This window comes from Aythya marila, assembly GCF_965140915.1.
Source record: "Aythya marila genome assembly, chromosome: 16".
In the NCBI taxonomy this organism is placed as follows: domain Eukaryota; kingdom Metazoa; phylum Chordata; class Aves; order Anseriformes; family Anatidae; genus Aythya; species Aythya marila.
In genome coordinates this window covers 2,446,735-2,472,532 of record NC_139057.1, presented here as the reverse complement: position 1 = coordinate 2,472,532, position 25,798 = coordinate 2,446,735, and the positions used below count along the sequence as shown (strand labels likewise).

Here is a 25,798-nt window from a genome sequence, read left to right as displayed (position 1 = left end):
TCTGTACAATTGCTTTGTTTTTGGAAATGGTGAAACAGGATGAGATCTAAGGAACCCTAAACCCACGCTGCAGTGCGATGAAAATCGCAGCAGTGGGCAGAAACTTCTCTGTACGCCGGGGCTTATTCAAGGTAAAGATTTTGTGGGTAGAAAAATTAGGGAGTTAACCAACAAGCTTGCTTTTACTAGAGTGGCTGCATCTCTGAATAAATATTAATGGTCTTAACAGCTGTTTAATTGAGTTTGTCTGAAAAAGAGCAACTCACTGAGCTTGTGTTTCACGTCCCCCTGACCGAGGGGCTCATTTGCTAGGTGCCACATCCTTGTCTCTTCCCAAGTCGGCATCTCACGTGCTGATCCACGCTGCCTTCACGAAATCTCATTTTTCTTCACTAAGTGTTGTCAAGGAAACCTTCCTCGGGGCCTTGTGATCCCCAGCTCCCTTCCCGGCATCCCTCACCGAACCGCGGAGGTCAGGGGACTAATTGCACGGGAGGTCTCCGTTTGTCACTCTGTCCCCCAGCGCGGTCGGTCCCGCTGGACACAATGAGCCCCATTCTCTGCCTGCTTGGGTCCGTTTCCTCCCCTGGAGCTGCTTGAACCCCTTCTATTCACACAGATGTTAGGGAGCAGACCTTATATCTTTAAATCACTTATGTTTCCGAGGCAAGCCGGTCACTCTGAGGGCCTGGGAGACAAATGCCACCGTCCCGGTGGCTTTCTGGCACCGCTGCCTTTCACAAACATCCTGGCTGAGAAGATCCGTGATTATGCAGCCCCACATGCCTGAATGCTGCTTAGCATTCCAAGAGAGGCACCATCCTCCATCCTCGGTGAGCACAAGGGATGAGACCGGCACCGAGGCGGTGCAGAAGCCTCTTGGTTTCACCTGGAGCCCCGGTTTGTGCACAGCAGCATCATAAACCAGAGCCACGCCGTTCCCCGCGCTCCTGCCTCCCGATAGCATCGAAGTGCTGCACGCTGCTCTGATTGCTGATTGCCAAGATTAGCAATCAGCCCAAATTAATAAGCAGGTGCCTTTGTGAGCCAAGCAAAAAGCGCTCTGAGAAGAATGACAAACTCATTCGGTTTGTAACCTATGTCAACACTCAGACCTAAGTTTTCCAAACATCATTAGATTCAGCTGCTGTGCCCACAAGACCCCCTGCCCCCAGCTTTTTCTCCTCCTGCAGTTTCAGGGCTCTGCTTCGGCTCTCCAGCTTTGCAACAGAGAGGGGGCACTGGAACAAAGGGGATGTGACTGCTTCCAACAGACGCAAAAATAATGAGTTCCTTCAACAAGTGCCTGACTTTTTCATCAGCCAGCTGCTCCGCAAGGCACAGCCTTACCCCGGGCTCTGTGCTCGTGGCAGCCTTGTTCCCCTCTCCTGCTGCAGGACTTGCAGCCCTACCCCAGCCCACCTCACACCAATGACCCTAAGAAGGGGCCTGGGGGGGAGCCTTCTCCCACCAGTAGCACGAATTTCACTGTTGAGCGAAGTCTATTAAAGACATGCCATTAACTCCCCAGCCATTTCCCTCAGGAGATCTGCTACCATTTACGAAGCCATCTAAACCCTATAAAGGCTGCGAGGCAGAGCAGCATTGGAGATCAGCAGGAATTTAATTTTCTAATAGAGAGATTTATTTCCTACCAACAGGGCGTTACAGTCCGTGATCTCCGCCTCTGCTCAGCCAGGAAGGCTGCCCAAAGTTTGGGTTTGTTTGCCTGGCAGGGATGCAGGGAAAAAATACAAATACTTGAAAATTAGCAAAGGGGCTGCTGTTAGCTATAGGGACTGACCCTATACCCTCTCAATTGCTATCTTAAACACTATCTGCTCAGCTAAAAGGGACAGACATCAACCTCCTGTGGCATTTTGCTGCTGGAGAGAGGGAGCAGGCACATGGCCAGGACTTGCTCAGGACACAAGGCTGTTTGGATGCTAACCATGCAGCTCTCTGGAGTCTCCTGCATGTAGGACCAGCAGTTTGGGAACATTTTGCAGAGCCCCAGGTGGACCAGAAAGATTTCAAAGCCATTCAGAGGTTGGACCAAGACTCCCAGGGCGTATAAAGCTCATGAGATACCAGTTGGACTCACACAGTTTAGACAAAATTATTGCTATCCTTGCTATTTTATAGGCATTTATTGTGAACTGCAATTTTACTTTCCCTCTGGTTATCCCGGAGTTGATTTATAGCCTTAAATATGCCACGGGCAGCTTCCCAGAGGAGGAAGAAACTCTTGCTTCAGGCTTGAAAAGCCAAGCTCATTTCTTCGCCATCCTGCCCACATGCAGCCCAAGGAAGACTTGCTGTATCCGAATTCCTCTGAGAACATCTCCCAGCTTTAGCTAAAGGGACAAAATTGCTCACATTTGGTGTCCCCTGCACAAGCCTCACTCATGCCTGGCACCTGCAGCACTTTCCCTTCAGCAAGGCTTAGTGTGCCCTGTGAAATGAAAAAAAATGCCTCTCTGGGAGCACCTCAAGCTGCTTTTCCCAGCCAGGGGAACATGAGGATGCTTCCTGGTGTGCATGTAGGGCAGCAAAGCACCAGCAGGACCTCGGTGGTGCTGCACGGAGCTCCCTGCGCTCCCCGTCCCGCTCCGGCCACACCAGCAGCCGCTGTCCCCCTGCTCGCAGCTCTGGGGCTGCAGCAGCTCAGCCCCTTAATTAGGTCACGAAGGGATCACGCACAAAACACAGCCAGGGCCTCGGAAGGGAAAACACATGCTAGCTCTGCAGCCGGGGCAAAGCTCAGGAGGGGAAGGATGCCAGAGCAGGAATAACTCTTCCCAACTTCGCCCGCAGGAAAGCGCAGCGCCCTGTCTTGGTTTCTGCTCAACAGCTGGGTCCCCCCCCTCCCCGACACCTTAGCTAAGTGGTAGTGTTGCTTTAATTTCCTCTTGCTCCTGCCGCAATGCCAGATTGCTTGGATATTCGTAAACAGAAGGAGTTTAATGAAAATTATAATTAGAGCCCCGCAGTGCTCTTGCAGGTCGCCTTTACGCTGGGCTGCCTATTTACATTACAAATCAGGCTGGTGTCACTGCCGAGTCTGCAGCCAGGGGAGGGAATTCATTAAAAGGGAAGTGCAGGGTGGCTGAGAAATAGGGGAGAAAGCAAATGATATTGTTATTATTAATAATCGAGGAAATTGGGAGCTGCCATGGTCTTGCTGCGACTCCGCTCCGCGAAGAAAAACCCATTTGTAGTCATCCCACAGCAGGAGGGCAGACAGCACGGCCACCCAGAAATTTCCACTGGTAATTACAGCACAAGCAGACCCTTTTTTTTTTTCATAGAGCATCTGTTTCTCATGGAAAGCAGAGAGGCAATGAAGATTTTATCTCCCCCACCAGGACGCAGAGAAGTCCTCTTAGCACTTCTGCTTCCTAATACCTAGCTGAGAAGTTGCGGGGTCAGGGAAAGACAAGTGAAGCCGAAGGGCTGGATTTCCCAGGATTTTACAGCTTTCCCATTCCACCTGCCAGCAGCTACACGTGCTGCTTGTTGCCTCGCTGACTCCACGAGCAGCATCTCCTTGAGGAAGGCAGAAGCCCTCGCTCTGTTCAGCGCTGGAACATCCGCTAACGCGAGACGTGGTGTCCGTCCAGCTGGAGCCACGTGCGGCAGCGCCCCGTGAGATCTGGGCCCAAGGAGCAGGAGGGAAAAGCCCATGGGAACAACACGTAGGCCAGGTACGGATGCACTGACACAATCTGGATCCTACAGAGAACAGGACAAACCAGGATCCATCTCCTGCGTTTCGTTCTGCTCCCCCAGGTGTTAACCTCCTGTTTTCCCAGCTACGGAGTGAAATTAAAAATAATCCCCTCATGTTGCACACAATCTTTAATATTTCATATTAACGCATCAGCAGGAACCCTAACAACATTGTAATGGTGTTTTCCTTGGCTGCCAGCCTGCCCATCAGGATTACAAGAGGTCTCATTTTAGGCTGGGAACTTTCCTGTGCTGGTCGCAGCACCAGACCCTCACCCTGCCCCTCACCATCAAATTCACAAAGCGGAGCTCTCACCCCACTTCCAGGCCTGCATCCCCCCAGATTCAGCCCTGCTGTGGGGTCCTGATGCTCAGCAAGTCCCAGCAAAGGATGCCAAGTCAATTCAGGCTCCCCACTGCTGCCTGCTCCAGCTATTACCCTTACCTTGCCCTCCGTGGTCAGAGGATGTAACTTCAGTCTAATGAACAGCTGGGAAGTCAGGACAGAGCAGATGAGCTAATGCCACAGAAGTGATTGGATTTATATATCAAATCTGACCCCGGAGACTTTTCCCTTTGCACGTCATGACACTATGCAGAAAGTTTTCAGACAAATTGGAAGCTGGAGGTGTTTTAGGAGTTTGGCCACGAGCGTGCCAAGTGATTCGCTTGCATTTCAGGCATGCTGTCATCAGGATAAAATCACCCGTACTGAGACAGCCGAGTTTTAATCATCTCTACTAACACTCTGTTGTTTATGCTCTGCCAATAATAATAATAATAATAAACCTAACATGAAAATGTGCTTATTTCAGTTAAAAAGCAGACACAGGGAAAATTCCCCTTGTGAAATTGTATTGTGAAAAGACGTAGCCATTCCCCAGTTCCAGAATCTGTATCGGTGCATACTGACCAACTCTCCCCTAAAGAATGTGCTCGGAAACTTCCAGACCTGTCATCAAAGCCCGAAGTGAGAAAGCATCGGGAAGAAAAGAGTATTTTGGAAATGAAACCCATTTAACAGTCCAGCTTCTGGTTTCAGTAAAATGCTTTTGATAGGAAGGGTTTTAAATTGGAACAAACAGGCAAACGACCATTTTGCTACAAATAGGGACTGGCAGAGGTTTTTGGGGTCTTGCAGGAATTTTCCAATAACCACAGTCCCCACAAACAACTTCACTTCTACAGAGTAGCTAAAAAATGCATCGATCACTGTTGACTTTCATGTTCCGAGTGCTTCACTGGGAGGAAATCAATCCTGCTTAAATCACGGATTAATTACTTTTGTAATCGCAGGTAACAAACCCAGCTTCCCTCGCCTCCCTCAAGACCTGTACTCTAGGGATGCTTCATTTTGGCAGCCACTCGAGGAGGAAAAGCCATGACCCAAGGGCTGGGGACTCCTGAGGTGCCAGCCACTTCTCGGCACTGCTGAAACCTACACACGGCCCCGGCGATGTGGTCCTGGAGTTTCCCTGGGTCCCAGGTCCCTGGGGTGCCAGGTCCCCTGGGTGCCAGGTCCCCTGGGTTTCTTCCCCAGCTGCAACCTCCCTGTGGGCATTATGGATTGGGAAGAGAGCTCTCTTTTCCCTAAGCTAATAAGAGCAGGAGAACAGAGACACATAAACTGCTCAAACAGATTAAACGAGTAAGGGTGAAGCACAGTGGAGATGGTGGAAGGTTTAGGCACCAGAGGGTGCTGGCTTCAAAATGTGAGAAGGAGCCGTGGTGGAAGTCGGTCAGCTCGAGGTTTTCGTGCCCACCATTCCCCACACCGTGTGTTCCTGTAGGTGTCGGCTACGCTGTGCTTGAGAGGAGTTCAGTGAGACAGAAGATCTTTATCGGGGATTTATTGGCAATACGGTATTGTGCTTAAAAAAAACCACTGAGATTTAACAAGTTCTCTGACTTGCAGTAATGGCATTGACCATACTACTTTTTGTGCTGCATTCCCTTTGTTTTGGCATTTCAGTCCAGGCAGATGATGAAACGAGACTCGTGACGCTCCCTTTGATGGAGTCGAGCTGCTGCCTTTCTGACGGCGTAAATATGGACTCGGCGCCTTTTAAAGAGCATTATTTTAAAAGGAAAGCCCTTTTGAGCGAGGCCTGGAATGGGGTTATTTTCCACATGACCAAGCGTCAAAAGGAAAGCAGCAACCCCGTCTGTCCTCTTAGCACCCTTCCCAAGTCCCCCACGGGATGGATTCGTCCCAAGGTGAAACGGGAGCAAGTCCTCGATTTATTATCATTTCCTTCTTGTCCTCCTTAACGCAGCTCCTGCCAGGATGAGTTTGCTGGGGGAAAGCGGACTGAAACCAGGCCTTTCAGCTAAATAGGACTGGGGGGAATTTTGCTCTTGGGGGAGGGGGCGGATGGGCCTCATTAGGAAGGGAAAATGTGCAATGTGGGGCTTTCGCCACCCGCTGCCCGGCCTCCCAATTAGGGCGGCTGAGACAAGAGCGGCGTTCTTCCGTGGGGCCATTTGTGCAGCGTCACTCGGCCATGGTTTATCTTACCAGCATAATTTCTCTCGTCTGTTGTGCTACCCGATTTGTTTGGATTTTTTGCAGTCTCCATGTTATCGGGGGCGTCTTTTGGCCCCCCACCAGCCCACTCCCCAATTAAGCGTCCAGGAGCATCCCACAACCGCCAGGCCCCTCCTCGGCTGCGCTCCTCGCACGATGTTCTCCTACCCTCCCCTGCTGACTTGAGCTCATGGTTTATTCAACAGCAGAGCTGAATTTCTCTTTTCCCTCTCTCTTTTTTTTTTTTTTTTTTTTCTCTCCCTCTCCTTTTCAACAAGCCTGCTCAATAGATGCCACTTTGGCAGCTCGCTTCTTTTGCAGCAGGTCTCGGCCGTGCCGGTTTGGTGACCTTGCCGGGGTGGCAGCTCTGAAGTAGGGCACCCGTGAGCACTTCTGCCTCCTCCAGCCCTGAAAGGGGACAAAGACTTGCCCTCTATTAACATCTCTTACAAAAGCTCCGTCCACACGTGGCCCTGCCTCCCTGCTGCGGGTATCGCTCCCCGTGGGGGACGGAGCTGGTTCCTCGTCCCAGGAGCAGCAGCGTCTCTGGCTTGTCTCCGCTGCAAACTTTCCGATCGCCTCGCTCACGTGCTTTCACCTTCTTGCTTGCAGAGGCCTGCCTGCACGGATTAGCTAAAATAGAAGAGTGCTAATCCACATTATGGAAATTCAAATCCTCGTCGCTACATTGGGTTGTTTCAGGGAAGTTTAATCTGGCAGGGCTCTGCGGCGAAACCCACTGCTTTAAGAGGTAACAGCACCCATGCATCCCCTCTCCTACCAGCATGCAAACACCACTGGAGTAAAAAACAGCATTATCCTCCTTAACGTAGCACCTCAGGATTATCACAGTTTCTGACGTGGTCCAACAAAATCCCATTGAGCTGAATGAGGGACTTGCTGCTGCGTTCCCGTTCCCACTTGGTCTGCCAGCACTGTTTTTCCAGGATTTCTGCTAGAAAATCCATGTAGTATGTCACCACCCAACACCGGGGCTCTGTCTGAAACGCCCTTTGTGGGTGAGTGCCCAAAATGAGTGAGGAACTTCCCGCAGCCCTGGGAGCCACCACGAGGGAAAAACTTGGCAGACGTGAAACCTGGGTTACGTCTCACGCTAGGAAAGCATCCTCTGGCAGGGCGATCTGCAAAACGAGGTTACTGCCCCTCCGCCTCCTGTCACCATGAGCTGCTTCAGAAATTCATCGCACTTTAAATGATTCACTCCAGTAGCCATTCAGCCCCAGTTCATAGATTGCAGAGCCTTTATTACGCAGCCATATATTTAGCGCTGGAATAGTTCTCAGCAGTTGTAACGGCCCTGTCATCTGAGGCATAAAACAAAGAGCCATTATTCATCAGAGGAGAGACACAGGCTTTGTTGTCTGAAGCCATGGCAGAGTTTTTCTATCCCCCTATCTGTTCTTTCAGGCTGTCACACAACCCAGTTTTAAACTAGTTCAGTGGCAGCCCTGGAAGTTCGAGTGCTCCTGTAACTTCTCCTAGCCAACTTCACAGCTAATGTTTTAATCTGGCAGCACAACTGATCCTGAGCACCCAAAATATACGGCTGGTGACTTAAAAGCAGCAAAGTTCGCCTTCTCAGAACAGCTTGAGGTAGATGGTAGCCTCTGGCTAGGTAGGGAATAAAAGCCACATGGGTTTATTTAAAGATACGAGCATGCATGGCTCACAAGGATGGATGAGCATGTAGTTTGTGCACTGTTTATACCCAGGAGATCTGGGTTTGGGCTCTGACGGCAGAGATTTGTGGGGACTGGAGGACCCAGGAGTATTACAAGGTGTGTGTGCCGGGTCCTGCAGGACCCTGCAGCCCACCAGCCCTCCCGTGCAGCATCGTGGTGTCCCTGAGTGTATGTCCAGCATGGAGGTGGAGGAACCAGCCCAGTTCTCAGGATCTAGACACCTCAGTGATGGATGTACTCAGCAAGAGCCTCCCACTGCCCTGCCTAGCACCTCTGGGAAGAGCAGTCACATTTGGGGCCAGAAGACCTCTTCTACTGTGAGCTTCTGTGGTGCAAATGAGCCCGTGAAAGGCAAACGAAGCAGCACCATTCCCAGAACCAACTGCCAGCACCTTCTCCTCAGGCTTCTGAGAGCAGCTGAGAACGTGCACAAACGCAGAGCAAAGAGCACAGAGAAAAGACCCGCCTGAGAAGGTGCTGTGCACAGGCTCTCCCCAACTGTGTGCACGGCGAGGCAGCCCCATCCTTCCTTTGAATCTTTCCTCTCCAAATAATGAGGCGGGAAACTCGAAGACCCAGAATCCTGAAAAGTGGCACAGATTTGCCCTTTCCCAGCTTTGTAATTAGTTTTAAGGCTGGCAATGCCATCTCCAACCCCCCATGCTCATTTTTCTCCATGTTCTCACAAAGCAGAGGGCACAAAACGGACCCACCACGAGATCCTGCTACACTCCCCCAGCACCCGAACAGCCAGCAGCCTCCTAGCCTAATTAGCCAAAATGTATTCTGCACATATTTAGCATTTCTGAGTAATTAGGATAATCAGATTTCTCCCCTAATTCTGTACGTATACAATCTAAGCAGGTGTATGGCTGTTCCCACAATGAGCCCACAAAAAGCGCGTTGTCTGCTGGAGGTGCGGATGCCAGCCGCCTGTCAGAGCCCGTTCTCGTCTCGCACACGGAAATCTGCTGCTGATGGATTACCAGGAGCCATGGGAAATTAGGAACTGGGTTTGATGTGGGTAAGAAGCCAGTAGTTCGGATATTTGCGCTATCTAAAAGCACAGAGCCTCCAAATCTGGCCAGAGACTTGGCCGCTCTTCTCGCAGTCCCCCAGGGGAGTGCCGTGAGAGCTGCTCCTCTGCCCTGCAGTCGAACCAGGGGTGTTTGGGGTTTCCCAGAACCCACGTTTTGGGTTCTGGGAAGTGCCACAGCCCACCCAAGGCCGAGGGCTCACATGTCAGTCCTTCTTGACAGGGTTAATCAGCTGCAAGACCATGCCCTTGCCTCTTTGGACCTGGCAGCTCATAAATACATACATATGAGCTCTGGTTTTTCCAGGACTGTAAGTACAGCTCACAGAGGCACTCCAGGCCAGCTCTGTCCTGTCCTGCTGAGGGTCACAGGGTCTTTGGTTCATGGCGAGTTTTTCTCCAGCCAGCTTCATGCAATAATTCCCTCTGGGGAAGCAGACAAAGGCTGGTTTGGTTTGGTTTGGTTTGGTTTGTGCGTCCATGACTGCGTCCATCTCTTTGGGATTTGGACTTCATGCCTTCACAAAAACGGGACAATTTCCAGCTTGATGTTGTGTCAAGGGTACAGAATCTTTGAAGAGGAGCAAGGAAGCTCTCAAGCCCCGTGGCAAGGAGCGAGGAGCTGCTGAGTATCTGCACCATGGCAGCAGTAACGGGAGGCCCTGCCACACATCCTCCACAGAAAAATCATCTCGCTGCTGAACTTGTAAAGATGTAGAAATAATGTCCAAACCTTGCAAGAATGAACAAAAACAAGCATGACCAGGGTTTGGCTTCCTCCTGATCTCCAGGTGAGGGAACCTTCTTGGTACTGGGAGTAAGAGCTGTTACCACAGAGATCGTTCTCTGGTGGAGCTGAGGACAGACAGTGACAAACTGTTAATTGTGGTGAGGCTGTTTATCCGAGATGGATGAACACACCCTACAGAGCTCCATGCAAGGTTACACTCCATATTTTATAAGTTCTGTGTGGGTAATAAAATACTCCGTCCCCTCCGTCAGTGTCCTCTATCTCACCTTCCCTGTTCAGCTGAGACGCTGCTTACAGATGAACTGTCTCCAGAGAACAGCACTTGGAAAATATAATTCAGCACCAGGCACTGTAATGGGCCCAAGGCTGCTGTCAGGGTCACCAGGGACAAGGGACAGGTCCCTGTTCCCCAAAAAGGGGTCACAGGAGGCAGTGTCCCAGGCTTTGTGTATTCACTGTAGTTGTGTATTGATCTGAGCACCGTGATTCATTTTTTATCAAGTATACTTAGCTTCTGAGGAGAACTTGAACCAAACTTTCCTCAGTGGTATTCAATTCCTCTGCAAACCGGCATCTGTGTGCCTGCAGAAAAAATAGGACGATGCTCCTGGTTTGCTAGAGCTTTGAGCACTGCATCAAAGAGCCGGAGAAGAAAATTTCCAGAAGAAAGCGGATGTTTTGCTGGCCTGGGAGAGCAGGGAGCAGGCGGGCAGCTCAGCGCCGCGCTGAGAGGTGTCAAAGGAGGCTGGCACAGCGACTCCTGACGCCTGCCTCCTCCACGCAGGTGACGAAGGCAAGCTGTTGTCTTGATTCCCACAGTATATTTTCATTAAGCTGTGGCAGATGGCAGCGGAGGTCACTGCTTCCACACCGTCAGCCTTTCAGCCGAAAGGTGTCAGGGAATCTGACACCTCAATTACCAAAGCGAGACTCATCCGCACAGCAGCCGGGAGGAAGGAGGAAGGGGGATTAGAGGAGCTTCTCTCCTCATTTCCACAAATCCGCACCTTTGAGAGAAAATCTGGGATGCGAGCTTCCCCGATAAACAACATATCTGTGTCGAACGTCCTGCCACAGGAGCAGCTGTGCTGAGAACCAGCCGCAGACAGGAGGAAAATGGCAATTAAATCCGTGCGGAAATGAGACCAGAAAGCATCCCTTGGAAAAGACCGCGATGTTAATGAGCTGCAGGGAAGTCAGGAGACGATCCACAGACCTTCCCTCAGCAGAGAGCTGCCGCTCGCTCCTCTTCAGGCTGCGAAACTTGGAACACGAAGCGAAATAAAACTTCTGTCCCAGCGAGGAGCCAGAGGACATCACCACCAGCTTCGGTGTGATCCACACAGAAATAAGTTCTGCAAGAAGCAGCAGCCCTGCTGAAACCCCAGCTCAACGGGTTTTTGGTGATTTCAGTTTTTCTCATCCCTACTGCTAATAACCACTTTCCTGTTATTACTTTACTAGTGCTGCTTCGCTTCTTTTTACTGCTGTTAATCCTTGCTTTTGTAACCGTTGCTGCTATCCCCGACAAGAAGAAGATGAAATAAGATTGTGACCCTTACCACAGCTCCATAAACAAGCCAAGCAGGAGCTGTTTATTCTTATTTTGAGATCTCGTGAACTTTAAGAGCCATAATATGATTTTTGAAGGACTATAAAATATCTCAGATTGGCAGTTCTACTGGGTGTTATTCACCGAGTTTCCTTCAACAACAAATACACCAAAAAGCAGTGTCCTATAAATAGGTAACAAATCAACCCAACGAGCCAGTGCACTGCAGCAACCCCAAAGCCTGTGCTTTCTTTTTGAGAAGTTCTCCCCTTAAGCCCCAGTCCTTAGGAAGTACATCGGAGCTCCCAACGTGATGACATCAGAGATGTTTGGAAGATGAAAATATTCAGACCTCAAAATTCCGATAAAAAACACCAAAACCAAAACTTCTTTTTGGTGAGACTTCTCAATTTTTTTTTTGACAGAAACTTGAAAACACTTCTGAAAAGTTCAAAACAGCTGGGGTTTGGCACAATAAAACTCCCATCATCTTCAGCAAACATTGCTAAATGCCAGAGTATTTGCAAGAAATGTCCTTTTTTTTTTTTTTTTTCTTTTTTTTTTTCTTTTTTTTTTTTTTAAAAAAAAACAAAGACAAAACCAAAAAACTTGTGTTTTAGATATGGGGAATGGAAAAAGAATGCACTGCCTTTGACACACAAAAAAAAAGTTCCCACTTTGTTGAAAATGTTCTTCCTACCAAGTCTCAACACAGACACAACCAATGCAGCCAGGTCTGCTCACCATATTTACTCCAGCCCAGGAGGAATGCGGACAAAGGGAACCCCACAACCATAGGGACGTTAAATCATAAATTATCTCTGCTTTTTAATAACAAGGAAAGGTCTGGTTCTACCGACCTCAAACCCAACGCTTTGTTAATGGGAGAAGGGAAAGCTCCAGCTGGGGCACTCAGACCTCGCGAAATCATATGCGTTTTCTTAAGTGCTCAGAAAGCGATAGGCTATTCCAGGGTTTTCCTGGAGGAAAAGCCATCACAATCTGGCCTTTGTTATCCAGCTTATTCTCCAAGAGTTCCTACTGGAGGGCCCCTGGAGCAGATTCTTGGAAGGGCTCCATCCTGCACCCCGGCCAAAACGAGCCGCGTTTCCGTATATTATTAGCACACAATGGAGCAACGTCAGCTCCGCGCTGGGAAGGGCCCCTGGCAGGCGCAGCTCTCCCGGCCCCTCAGCCCCACACCAGGCAGGGGAGAGGCTCCCTTTTGGGGGAAAACCAGCTCCTTTGCTTCTTGCGTGGCCCCGGGGCTCGGGGAGAGAAAAAAGGGGAGGCAACACCACAGAGCGTGGTCGGGCAAATGCAGCGCACCAGCCGAAATAAAGCCCTGGGAGTCCGAGAAGAGTTGACCAGCACCAGCCCTGCCCTCAGCTGCTTTTTGGGTTGGTCTTTGCCAAATGTCAGTCCTGGTCTGAAAGCGCTAGATGGGTTTGGATAGTAGGCACAGAGCAACTTGGTTCCTGTGAATCGCGCAGGGGCTGTGCCACCGTGATGGGGAACACGGGCATGGGCTGCCTCAAACACCCTGCGTGTACCCCAAACCCCTCTCGCCTTGTGCTGCTTTTGGGCTCAGACCGCCGTGCTGCACCGTTACGGACTCCAGTTGTTCAGGAAAAAGTAAAAAAAAAAAAAAAAAAAAGATCTCCGCATGCAAAAATTCAACTTTTTGTAAGAAAAGCCCCACAACTCCAAAATTAAAAATGTTCGCCAGCACAGCAAGCCTTTGCCAGCACATTTTTGATTTTTCGCCAAAATATTCTGGCCAAAACTTTGGAGAAAAACTCGGAATTGTCTATGGAAAGCAGATACTTCTCATGAAAATATTCATTTAGTCAAATCCCCAGGTTTCTACTGAAAGTCAGCATCAGTGGAAAATGCTGACGAGCTCTATTATTGGCACAGCTTTAATTTTCCTTTGTCTGGAACAGACACGGAGAAGACAGCATCTGTCAAATATAGCCTTAGACTTATGTTATTATTTAGCCCGGAGTATTGTTCAAGGACTTTGGGAAAGGATCGAGCCATCATGGTGTTGGGTGCTGTGCATATGCACAAAAGACAGTCCCTTCTCCAGCGGGATTGCAATCTAAGCACAAAACCTGGAGAAGATAAACAGCTGGGGAGAGCGCGAGGCAATTTTGGAGTGGGCCTGATCAGCATGATGAGCAAAGGGACACCGTGCTTCCCTCTGCACCTGCTCTCGCCTTCAGTGCTTTGTGCTCAGCCGTGCCACAGCTGCCCGGGCTCAGGGCTCCCCCAGGAGATGCATCCAACTGCCCCGGCTCTGGAGGCAGCTGACGGAGGGGGAGAGATGGGCCTCGCTTTCCCCACCCTGCCTCCCGTTCAAAATCTTCCTGGGATGGAGAGAAAACCACCTCCACAGCCCCAAAATGCCGACACCACCATCCCGCTTGCCTCTTGGAGAGGAAAACACTCTGCCAACCTCCCTCCTGCAGACCCAGGGGCACTGACCAGCTTGGATCCGCCCATTTTAACTCATTTTTTTTTCTTTTTTTCCCCCAAATCCTGCCTTCCCAGACGCTCTGTGCAACCCCACGTGCCCGTTTTCTCCCCTTTTGCCCCGACCCCTCGCGTGCTCTCCATAGCCTCGCGTCTCGCCCAAGCCGCCGCGACCGCTCCAGTTACGAGGGAGCAGCTAGGGAAGGATCTGTGCTGGTTCCAAATACTTTCCAGCACTGGTCACCCCCTTCTGCAAGAGATTAAAAAGGCATTGCCGAGAAGGGAGCGAGGGAGAAGGAGCAGAAGAAAATAAATAAATAAAGGTATATAGTTACTTTTGGTTAGTCTCAATCTGCAGGCCCGTCCCAGGGCGCCGTGTTCTGCGCTCATTTGAAGTGTTAGTCACTTTTTCCATTAGAAGCTCTTATTCTAGGGGGATTTATAATGTATCTGTAAAATTGTCTCCAGGCTTTGCTTGGCATCTGAGCTCTCAATCCATGGACAGAATGTAAAGAAACTGCAGTTGTTTGATTTATTGGGACAGGGCATGGGGAGGGAGGGAATTTTTCCATGCTCAGCTTGGTGGAAATAAATTCACGTAGTGCCTTCAGCGCACGATCGCTTAGTACTCTAGAAAACACTCTGTTTGGGTGCAATCTCAGGCTGTCGGGGAGGAAAGAAGCAAATCAAGGATTTTTTTTTAAATATTTCGCTGCCTGAGCCCCAGCTGTGGTTCCTCACCGTGACCCAGGCTGCAGCCCCGTGGCCCTGCTGGCTGCGAACCACGTGGACGCCTGCCCTTGACAAGCCCTTTCCAACCCTAATTTCTACGAGGGATGTTCCTGAACCCCCGTAGAGGATCCCTTGCAGGATCCAGGTGCTGCTCTGCTCATGGGGAGGCCTGCAGTCTCTTTTCAGCCTTGGCTGGGGCTTTCCCTGGGCAGGATTAGCGAGGGCGCGAAGGTGCTGAAGGCGCCGTTAGCACCTGGAGGAGAGGTGCTAGAACCAAGCGGTGACAAAACCCTTGGGAATTTCAACACCAGAGGAAATTAATAGGACAGAGCATCCCCCTGCAGGCCTGGCCAGCACGGCGATGGGGTCAGACACGTGTTTCTTGTTACCCTTTCGCCGCTGGGACTGGGGTGGGAGGCTGCAGCAGCTATTAACCTACTCCCCAAGCTCTGGGCTACCACAGTCCCACACCTCGCTCGTGGCCCTCTGTGCTGGGGCTGAGGACAAACCCCTCTATGGGGTGGCCCCGGTTTAGCTGCTCACCCCAACTTCTGCTGAAGACAGGGATGGACGGGGAAGAAGGGAGGGATTTGGGACAGCAACGCACAGCAGGACCCACGGGAAAGAGAGCCCCAACCTCCTCGTGGCCTCCCTCCAGCACAGACCAGCCAGGAGCGAGAGCCGAAGGTAGACGTTGCGAGGAAACAATAACCTAAAATTGGAACGCGGCGAATTATTTATTCAAACTACAGCCTCGCCTCTCCCCCTCTTGATTAGCAAACCGCTGGGGAGCCAGCCCTGATTTTCTGCAGCCAGCCGCGTTCGGCTCCGCTCGCCTCTGCCGCGAGCACTCAGCCCGTGGGGGGCTGAGGATCTCGTTGGTATTCGCGCTGTGTAGCAGCTCCTTGAATTCACAAGTTGTTCTGCTCTGCCACGGGATCACAAACTTTTTTGTTTGGGGAGCGCACACAGCAGCGATTAATATGTTTTCTGCTTTTGGCTTTTTTTGTTGTTGTTTCTTTTTCCCCAGGGAAACATTGAAACTGCAGTTTGCAAACACTTCCCCCCACACCAACTCAGCGACTTGCACCTCATAAGAAAGCAAACTGCAAAAAAAAAAAAAAAAAACACATCGCAAGCCAATTCTGTTTCATTTTTGGGGCAGGGGGGTGTTATTTCATGTTTCCATTCATTGTTTACAAAAAGCCCCTGTGAAGCCTGGAGGAACTGACATGAGAATATGTAAAGAAACCCAAGGCTGTGCTGCAGAACTGAAGTGGGAAATGCCACAGCTGCAGTGCTCTGCCTGTTCAAGTTAGAGGCAAAACATCCACTGCCCACAGAGGAGCCAGGGTTTCACCCTGGGACTTCGGCACTGGGAGGCACAGAGCTTGGCAACACGCAGGAAAGACTGTGAAGGGTTCAAAGTATCAAATGAAGCAGAGCAGAGACACGAGAGGAACAAAGGAAGTTCACGTCGTTATAATTTATTGATGATCTTGGCCTGATTGCTTCAGTGTTTTGTCTCAGCAGAGCCCACTCCGAGCAGCAGTGAGTCCTGCAGGTCACTTGGCCGTAGTGATGTGGAAATGATGCGAAGTCTTACGGACAAGCATCACTTAAAATAAAATTAATAATAATAAAAAAAAGCACCAGGCTGGACCTCACCCTCATCCAAGCACTTGCTGAGAACCAGCCAGGATCTCCTGACCTCACCCCCATCGGAGCGGAGCTCCAGGAATTCCCTCCCCATAGTTCACATTTTTCCAGCTCTACCAATTCACCCCGCGAGTGCCATGGGAAATCGCCACGGCCAAGGCATCCAAACTTGCTTAAGAATGAGCCAAACTGATTCTTTTCTTCCAGGAGGAGGGTCTTAAGGAAAATAAAATGCTGGGGGTTCTTTGTCCCTGTATCTTGGATACGAAAAAACTCCCACGCTTGTCAGGAATAAGAACAGCACCAGCAGCCCGTAGCTTTTTTCTTTTTCATTTTTTTTTTCCCTCCGGTGTATGCGAGTGTGTGCCTTAAAGTGGGATGGCATGGTGATGGGGTTCAGAGACAGTCAGGGTGGAGATGCCAATTTCTAACGTAATACGGGGCACAGCTTCTTTCTTCTGTGATCACGGGTGAGAAATCAAAAGAAATAATCCAGGAGACTAAATACACTCCCCGGCCATTCAAGCCGCTCATAAATATGCCGAGGGAGGCGCTTTGTGCGAAAAACTTCTATTCTGCGTTTTGTTTAACTCTGAGTCAAATCTTCCATCCACATCTTGCGATTGTGCTGCTCACAGTTCACGGGGGTATTCCCACTCTGCTCCCCTCTCATTTAGGGCAGAAAACTAGCAGGTTCCCGTTTTTTCTCATGAGAGGCTCTCCCACCTTCAGCCAAGTGCCTGCTCGCTGCCTCTTGCCAGAAAACAAGCTGCTGTAACAGCGAGCGACCCCAGCACAAAGAGTTTTAGCTGGATTCGCCCCTTGGCTCCAGCTCACTCTTCAACAACTTAGAAGAAAGATTGCCATTCCCTGCACACCCCTAGCGCTCCAAAATCAAGCAAATTCGGGAGATCTACATGAAATTAAGTACAGGAACGCTGTCATTTCCTTTTTAATGCTGGAGAAGCCCTGGAGCCTTCAGCTATGGACAAGAAGGGGACCCTCGGGTCCAGGCGGGGTGCGCAGGGCTCGGCACAGCCAGACCTTTGTTCGCCACCGGCGTGTGGAGAGGGATGGGGACCCCTCAAGGGACACACCGGGAAGCTTATTCCTAAATAAATGGACATGGAAGCACGTCGTATATGAACACACCACCGCGAGGCTGGCTGAAATAATTCCCTCTCAGCCTGCGCAGCCCCATCCCATGCAGGGTGATGCAGACCCGGTGGGTCTGGGCACGGCTGAAGTTTGCGTTGCCTTTGAGCATTGCCACCGAGCCCGCCGGGACGCCTGGGTTTTGTAGTTGGAGTTGATAAGCACAAACTTGTACATCGAGGAGTTAAAAAGCAAGCAGGCAAACAAACAAGCAACCAAACCCAAGGCAATCAAACCCAAAACAAGCAAACCCAGAGCAACCAAACCCGAAGCGACAAGAACTCAAAGCAACCAAACCCGAAGCGACCAAACTCAAAGCAACCCAAAATCCAAAGCAACTAAATCCAGTGTAACCAAACCCAAAAGAACCAAACCCAAAAGAACCAAACCCAAAGCAACCAACAAGAAACCAACCGACCCCACGTTTCCCCGAGGTTTAAGCACCAACAAGCTGCCCCCACCGCCCCTTCCCCTGCCGACCCTGGGCACCAGGGGGCTTCGTCCCAACCTGGGGGGCTTCGTCCCAGCCCGACTGCCCCCTTCCCGGCCCGGGCAGCCCTCGGCACCCCCAAATTCGCTCCCGGCACGAAGGGGGAGGCTCGGCTGGGGCAGCCCCCGGAGCTCCGGCACTTACCAGCTGCAGAGCGCAGAGGAAAATCAGGGTGCAGCGCCCGGTGCAGCATCCCATGGTCCCCGAGCGCGGCCCCGGGGCAGGGACAGGGACAGAGGGAGAGGGACAGACACACGGACAGGGACACGGGGACACAGGGACACGGGGACAGGGAGAGCCCCACCGCCGCCCTGCGGCTCCCCGCGCCCCCGCCCGCAGCACGGAGCGCAGCCGCCGCTGGCAGCCGGGCAGGGCGGGAGGGGAGGAGGAGGAGGGACGGACGGACGGGCGGACAGACGGACGGACAGACGGACGGAGGTCTCAGAGGCTGCCGGAGCCCCTCCAGGAGCCGGGGAGGCAGAGGGACCACTGCTTAAAAGGGCGATTCCCCGTCGGAGGCTCCCGTCCCGCCGGGTGCCGGGGCTGGGACGCGCCCCCCGAGCCCCCTCCTTCGGCTGCTGCCGCCCCCCCCAGAGCCCTCCCCGGGGCTGAGCCCGGCAGCGCCGCGGCCCGGCAGCTCCCCGACCCCTTGCGAGTGCCCCCTGGATTTATTTGCATGATAATGATCATTTGCAGGGTCGCCCCGCTGGGGCAGCCCGCTGCACAGGGGTGCTCGGTGGGTGCTGGGGCAGGGGGGGTGCTGGGCAGGCTGTGCATGTAGGGCACGGAGCCTGTAGGGCGTCCTAGGAGATGGGAATCGGGATCTCTTCCCCCATTCCTACATGTTCTCCTCACCTTCTACCCCGTGCAGATGCTGGCTCGCTCACCCCAACATCATTAAGCCCCGAATTAAGCTAAAACGCAATGGTTCTTACCATAAACTTTGTCAGCTAAAGTGCACGGGGAAGACAAGCTCAGGCAGGGGGATAAGGCAAGGAATTCCTTAAAATGCACGTTTATGGGCATTTAAAGCCAGGTTTGTGCACGAATCCCACCTGGCTGCTTGCAGAAGTGCTCAGGGGAGCACCTCCTGCGTGGAGAGCTTCCCCGGGGACATCCCAGCCCCACGTGTAGACAAGCAGGGCAGGCTGCTTCAGCTTCAAACAGCAAAACCACCAGCACCCAGCCACCTCCTTCACCCCCTGAGCCCTCCCCGCTGCCTCCTGCCCAGAAGGAGGAGTGGGACCAGGAGGCACAGGCTCGTGTCACCTCCTGCCAGGGGCTCCTGGCCAGCCCCAGGAGCAGGGCGCACACACACGTGTGCTGGGAGCAGGACCTGCTTAGTGCTAAGCTCCAGCACAGCAGGATAAGAAGCTTTGGGGGAGACTCGTCTGATGACGATGTGCTCTCTTGGCAGCCTCCAGTGACTTCAGCGGCTGTGGGGTGAAGTTTGTTCTGCCACTGCTTTTTTTTCCTTGGACACAAGACCGGGGTTTGCTCCTGCCGCCGAGCAGAGCGTGACTTTGGTACCAGGAGGGATTGGCTCCACGTCCCTCTGAACAAACACCAGGCTGCTGCTTGCAGTGGTGGGAGAAGGAGACAGCAGCTGAGATGACAAAGGCTCTATCATCTGGCTGGAGGGAAGCACTGCTTGATTATCACAGAGGGCCCCAGGGTTAGTCCTGAGGCGCTGTGAGTGTCAGAAACCTGCTACTAACAACGTTGTTGTCATTCAAATCAGCCACGGGGAGAAAAACAAACAAACAAGCAAATTGTGAATACCTAAGCTTAGGAGACAGGCTCTGAAATGATCACAAGTCCTACTGGTTTTAAATGGTGAAGTGTATTGATTATCTGACCTGTGCACCGAGCATAACGAGGGCAGCAATTAGCGCAGTCAGATACAATAAAACACACTTTATTATAGGTGAAAGGAGTACACCCGGAGAAGAAACCAATTTATTTCCCCCAGAAAACCGTGGACTGAAGAAGCTGTGGCAGCATTTGTCTTCCCAGGAAGGTGGATTTGGGATGGCAGAGGCAGTAGGAACAAAGACCAGATTATTTTTTAATGAATGTCGGTGCATTACGAACCTTACGAACCTTACGAACTGCATGGGGACATCCCCCTGCACTGTAGGGTCAGGCAGCCTGACATCAGATCTGTAACAGAAGCTCAAGGCCACCAGGAAGGGTGTGATGTGCTCTGGAAACTGCTGGGAGCAGCGTGGAGAAGGCTGGGCTGCAGCTGTGCCCCTTACTACCTGGCCTTTGGGGCGAGTGTCAAGGTTTTCTGCACCTTTTGTTATCTCCTGCTTCTAAAAACCTCCCCTAAGCATCGCTATTTTCCAGCACAGCCATCCTACAAAGGAGACGTTGTGAGAAACAGCCAAAGGTACCGCTGCTGAAATAACAAGTTTGACACAAACAGGCAGGATTTCCCCACCCCCCACATTTTCATCTCGATAAACCAAGGAAAAGGCAACTGCGTGTGGGCTGGGACTCCACATGCATCTGAAGGCGAACACTAAATCATCTTAGCCTCTTAAGCAGGGCAAAACGGCAGTGATAACACAACGGTATCTCAAAAAAGAGACCCGGAGCTCCCAGAGCCTGGTTTTGCAACCTGTATTGGGGATTTCTCGGCATGGGTACGGCAGGAGGCCCTCGCACAGAGGGGATCTGCCCCGAAGCTTCCAGGTACCCCCCTGGTTGGGGTTAGCGGGGCTGCTCCCACATCGGAGGCAGCTCTTCAGCCTCAGCTGATGGTGGGCACCATCAGAGGTGTGTGAGGTTTGAGCCCGGTGTTTTGGTCATTCTTTGCAAGCCAATTAAAAAGCCTCCTGCGGAGCTCCAGAAAACCCCTTATCTCGGCAATGAAACATTCACTTAGCTGAATTTGGACCTAAGTGAGTAAAACACATGGAATTTAGATCTTAATTGGGTATATTTAATTAGGGGTGGATTAGCTAGGCGCTGTTGGAGGTGTACATAACACAGTGCCACCTCTGATGTGTGCTGTACCACGAGGGATGTGCCATGGGCCACTGCACAGGGACACCTGGCTTGGCGTGGCCACAGGAGCTGCCAGCACCTGCTAAAAGCTGTGAGCACCCTGGAGCCATCTGAGCTCCTGGCGGTTCCTTTTGTCTTCCTCCAGCCTCCTCCTGGGATGAAGTCCAGCTGGGAATTATCCCCAGGTACACATGAGGCTCCAGAGACTGAACGTCCCCGTTCTCAGCCAGAGCTTGAATCAGGAACCCAGTCCCATCCCTTCAGAGAGAGAAATTTGCTGTGCCAAGGGCGGTTAACCTGAGACAAGAGGACTGGTGGCTGCTTGTTCCCGGGTGATGACATTTAAATAATTTCATGGTCGCAGTTGTCCTTCGGAAGAACCCAAGAAGCAAAGTTGGCACACTTGAAAGAAAGCAGCAGTGCCTCCCTGCAGCTCGTTATCCCTCGTGTCCGCAGCCTCCTTGGTCTGACAACAAGAAGGACACCCGGGGCTGGAGGTATCAGCCTGGGACACTTCTTTTCACAGCCCAAGCCCTGGGGCAGTCAGAGCTGGAAGCTGTAGATGCTCTCACATCCCGCAATGCGCGTGGGTGCTTTATTCCTCTCACTTCATTGACATTCACCTCCTCTCCGTTTTAATAACCCCAGCTGGGTCACGGCAGCTTTATGGATGCCTGATCAAACACAGCGGTGTCAGAGTCCTCCAGCCCTATCAGTGCCACATCCAAAAGGCAAAATGTGCCTGTCTCTGGGCTTTGTGCCCTTACTGCTCCCTCGGGGCTGACAGCAGCCTTTCCAAGGTGGCATGTCACATCCCGTTCTTCTGTCCCAAATCAGAAGGAAAGCTTGCTGCCAGCCATCTGATCGATGGCTCCTTTCCTTTGTGTGCAGGACTCTGCAAGGGACACATTCGAAACAACCAGTTGGAGAACTGGAAATCAGTGGGAGCTGGGTGAGCTGCAAAAGCTCCTGCTCCAGGACACTGGGGGTGCTCCAAAGGAATGGATGAGGATAAATCAGGAGGAATGTTGGATGCTGTGACAGGACCTGGCCCGTGGTGACAGAGGTGTCACCGCTCACCTCGTACAGCAAGGGCTGCAGAAGGAGGACTTGTGATCCTCCCCTGTGTCCTACTGAAGATGTTTTTATATAGGAAAGGATTACTGAGCCAGCTAGACAAAAAAAAATCTCTTTCTGGAGAAAGAGATTATGGAAAGGGCAAGCACTTTTGATCTTCGCATTTTTAATTTGTGATGTTTTTAAGCTCCCATTACCCTGGGGTAATAACAAGGGAGTTGTTTAGTGCTGCTGAAGCCAAGAGTACCCGAGGAGAGGACCTGAGCGGTGGCAGCAGCACGCACACGTCCTTCCTCCACCAGAGGGACCAGAGGCAGAGAAGCACAAAGTGAGCAGCGCCGCAGTGCTGCACGCTCAGCCTGTGGTGCCCAGAAAGAATAAGCACGCTGCTCTCCCCCTCTGAAAAAACAAACAAACAAACAAACAAAAAAAAACAACTTTGAAGAAACCAGGGCAGCACTGTGAGGCTGAAGCAAGAGTTTTAAAAATCAGTCTCATCACTACACAAGCGAGGAGACAATCTCAGTGACTTTCGTGTCTGGAAATAGTTTCCCAGCAGCCCAGGGCAACCTGTAAAATTTATCAGAAGCGGTGCGTGGAATCTGTCATTTTCCTCCTGAAGTCTTGGATGCTGCTTGGGGACGGATCCTGATCAGACTTTTTGGCATTTCTACACCTCCATCAACCACATTCTGTGTTTGTATTTCCCTACTGTTGGCTCGCTGAGCCCCACGGATCCTCATCACCCTTTGACGAGGAGGTGGAGGGTGGCAGAGGTAGGAGGCAGCTTCAGAGCTCTCCACTGTGCCAGAGCAACAGCGAGGTGCAAGATTTGTCCACATTTAGTGATCCAGCCACCTTGTTCATACGATCAAAGGTTTGCATGAAGGAACCATGACCGATATCACACCGTAATGCATTTTTCCTCCTGGGGAAGGAGGAGGGAGTGCCCCAAGGGTTAATTCCCGCAGGAAAAGCAAGCTGTCACAGCTGACAGCCCAGCTCCCAGCCCCTGCAATCCGAGTCGCTGGCATGATTGCAGCCACATTTCCAGCTGCAGTTTCTCCAGGCGGTGTGACCAAGAAGTAATTCAGTGCAGCTGCCAAGGTCCCCGGGTATCGATACCAAGTGATTATTCGAGGCTTCCATGCAACAGTTGCATTTCTCAAATGATAGGACCAAACGGGCCAAAAGGCTGAGAGCAGCCTCTGATTTTGGGCGGCCTTTTTGCGGTCTTTCTTTTCGCCAAGCTGCTTCCCTGAGTGCTTAGGATTTGAGTTTTCCTCCCAGAGAATTCCCCCAATCAATTTAAGAAGTTCTCATGTGATACAACAGAGAAGAAATCAATAGTGGGGTTCTTTTAGGGTGCCTGCTGAAGGGCAGGGGGTCAGGAGGCAGCTGCACTGCCCGAGGTGGGGAGTGTGCAGCAGGAGCACAGCCAGTCCAGCACGGACAGGCAACGACCAGAGCCTTTTTCTGCCCTGTTTCACCGTATTTTCTCCCCTCCCAGCCCTTTTCTGCCCTTTTCCAGACATATTATTTCCAGTCCCAGCCAGTAAGACCTCGCGTGCATTAAGAAGTCAGCAGTGTCAGGTGCCACCAGGCTGAAGGAGCATTTTTTATACACGGTTAGTTGAGGAAGAATTAATTACCTTGGAAATAAGCCTCCAAAAGTCCCTTCTGAATCCCCCTGGAGGTGGCAGCCCTCCAGCAGGACCGCTGGGCTGCTGCCCCCTGCCCTGGCGGTGCCGACCCAGCACGATGCCACGTGTGACATGGCTCAGCACCACGGTGCTGGCTGCTGCACACCCCTAAAGGATGATAACACAAAGCTGCAGCCCTGCTTGTTAAATCAAAGCTTTTCTAGTAAGAATCCCTGCTGTCTTGCATGAAGACTTCCCGAATTTTGCCTCGCTCCCAGAATGACAAGGCGTGCGTAGGCAGAAGGTCCGGCGGAGGTCTCCGAACACAAGTGGCTGCTGAAGCTTTTCTCCAGCTCTATGAAATGTCACTGCAGCAGCACAAAGGAAGTCTCAGTGCCCTGATTGAGCACTGAGCTCAAACCAGATGTGAATTTCCTACAACAGGGCCCAGGGCCCTGCATTTTGGCTGTGGGACTCGCCTGAACTTCTCCTGCCCCAGCACCAGCAGGGCCAGTGGGTAACTGGTGGTGGTTATGGCTTTGGCAACATCAATTTAACCAAGAAAATATGTCAGAAAAACCCTTATACAGGGGTTTCTTAGCTGAAAAGGAAGGACAAAGCCATGTTCCCCTGCACAGTGAGAGGGAAGTGATTATTTCATTAAGTGCGGGTGGCATTTCCATAGCCTAGTGGCAAAATTCATTGGAGCTGGGTAAGGGTGCTACGTCGTGGCTGCCAAATGCCATGAATATCAATGGCCCTGAATGCTGTAATTAATAACGAGCAAATATTATTTATTCAGCACAGAAAATAATAATAATAAAATGAATATTTAATAAGAACTGGATTGATGTTTCACCCCATGGCAGAAAATATTTCCCAGATTACTTTTCTCATATTTTTCTGTGTCATAATGTTAGCAGGAATGAGCTTCTGTCAAGATTTACAAAAAGAAGACACCTCCCTGAAGTCGTGCTGAACTCTCAAACCCATTCTTTTAAAAATGGGACTGGGTCTTTGGTGGCACAGGTGACAACATGCTCACTGGGTGCTCTTCATAGCACGTAATAAATGAAAATGCTGAAAGATCGTCCAAAAAAGGGTATTAGCAGATTCCAATCAACTAACAAGACTACTCATAGAGCTAAAAGTTTGATGTTTTATTATTCTTCACACAGTTACAGTTACTTAAATCACAAATAATGACAACGCAGAACTCAAACGGGGACATTTATCATGCGAACAGGTTTATTCCTCTCTGCTCTTGAGATTTATTAAATAGATTTATCTAACATGGGTATCTCTGATTCTTTTTGCTCCCCTCCAATTTAATCGTTGTGACACCCTGCACATTACCCTGATGTAGCAGATAATCTCAGGTGCATTGGGAGGCAAGGGGGCAGTAAAAATGGACATCTGCTTAGTCCACCACAAGCGCCACCTGTACTATCATATTCATCCCACATAGGTGTTACTGAACAAGGCAAAATAGAGGTTTGTTGTTTTGTTTTGTTTTGTTTTTCCTTTAATCTTTGATGGGCTATGAAGAATCTCTCCCAACCCCACACTCATGTTGACAGCTGTTTCAGAAGAGATTTTTTTCAGGTGTTTTTTTTGGAATTTAAATTGGGTGGCAATACTACTTCACTTATGTCAGGGACTGCAATATTAATTATACAAAATCAAGTCTTATTAATAGATTAGAAAGGCTGCAGGAAAGCTGTAAAAGAGGAAAATGTGAAAATGAGCATTCTTTGCTTTAAATCCTCTTCCAGAGACATTTTTTTTCACCTAAGAAATTTCATAGCCATCATTCAAAATCATTAACTTACAAGCAAAGCCGCATGCTATGTAGGTTATAGCAATAAGCTTTCACTTGTGATTATTCTTCACTGCAATTATGATGCATGTATTTATGATATTTTTGTGGAATCGGGCTTCAGTTTTCTCTGCTTTCAAATCAGACTATGCTTCATGTTCGAATGTTATCTTTTTGTAGCCCAGTAAAATTACTTCTACTTGCAAAATCTCAGCATGGAATACAGCTCAAAGAGCCTGTGCCTGTCTAACGCTTTATTATTTTATCCTATAATTTGTTTGTTATCATCGCATTTCATATGTGGTTGACTCTGGGCATAACAATTATAACAACGGCAATTGTGCTAAAAATATTTGTAATATTTGTAATATCTTTTCAAGCTAGAACCAATTCGTAGGTAGTGAAGGGGAAGAATTGGGAATACAATGC

The 25,798-nt window shown here is 50.7% G+C and overlaps 1 protein-coding gene across 1 annotated transcript in view; it reads right to left on the bottom strand.

Moving 5' to 3' along the window:
* Window positions 1–18,325, bottom strand: part of NKAIN4 (sodium/potassium transporting ATPase interacting 4) — a 45,657-nt gene extending 27,332 nt beyond the window's left edge. The window contains exon 1 of the mRNA XM_082773537.1: window positions 17,960–18,325. Coding sequence (XP_082629663.1) covers window positions 17,960–18,013 — 54 coding nt within the window. The 5' untranslated portion in view covers window positions 18,014–18,325. The remainder of the gene's footprint in view (window positions 1–17,959) is intronic.
* Window positions 18,326–25,798: the final 7,473 nt, after the last annotated feature.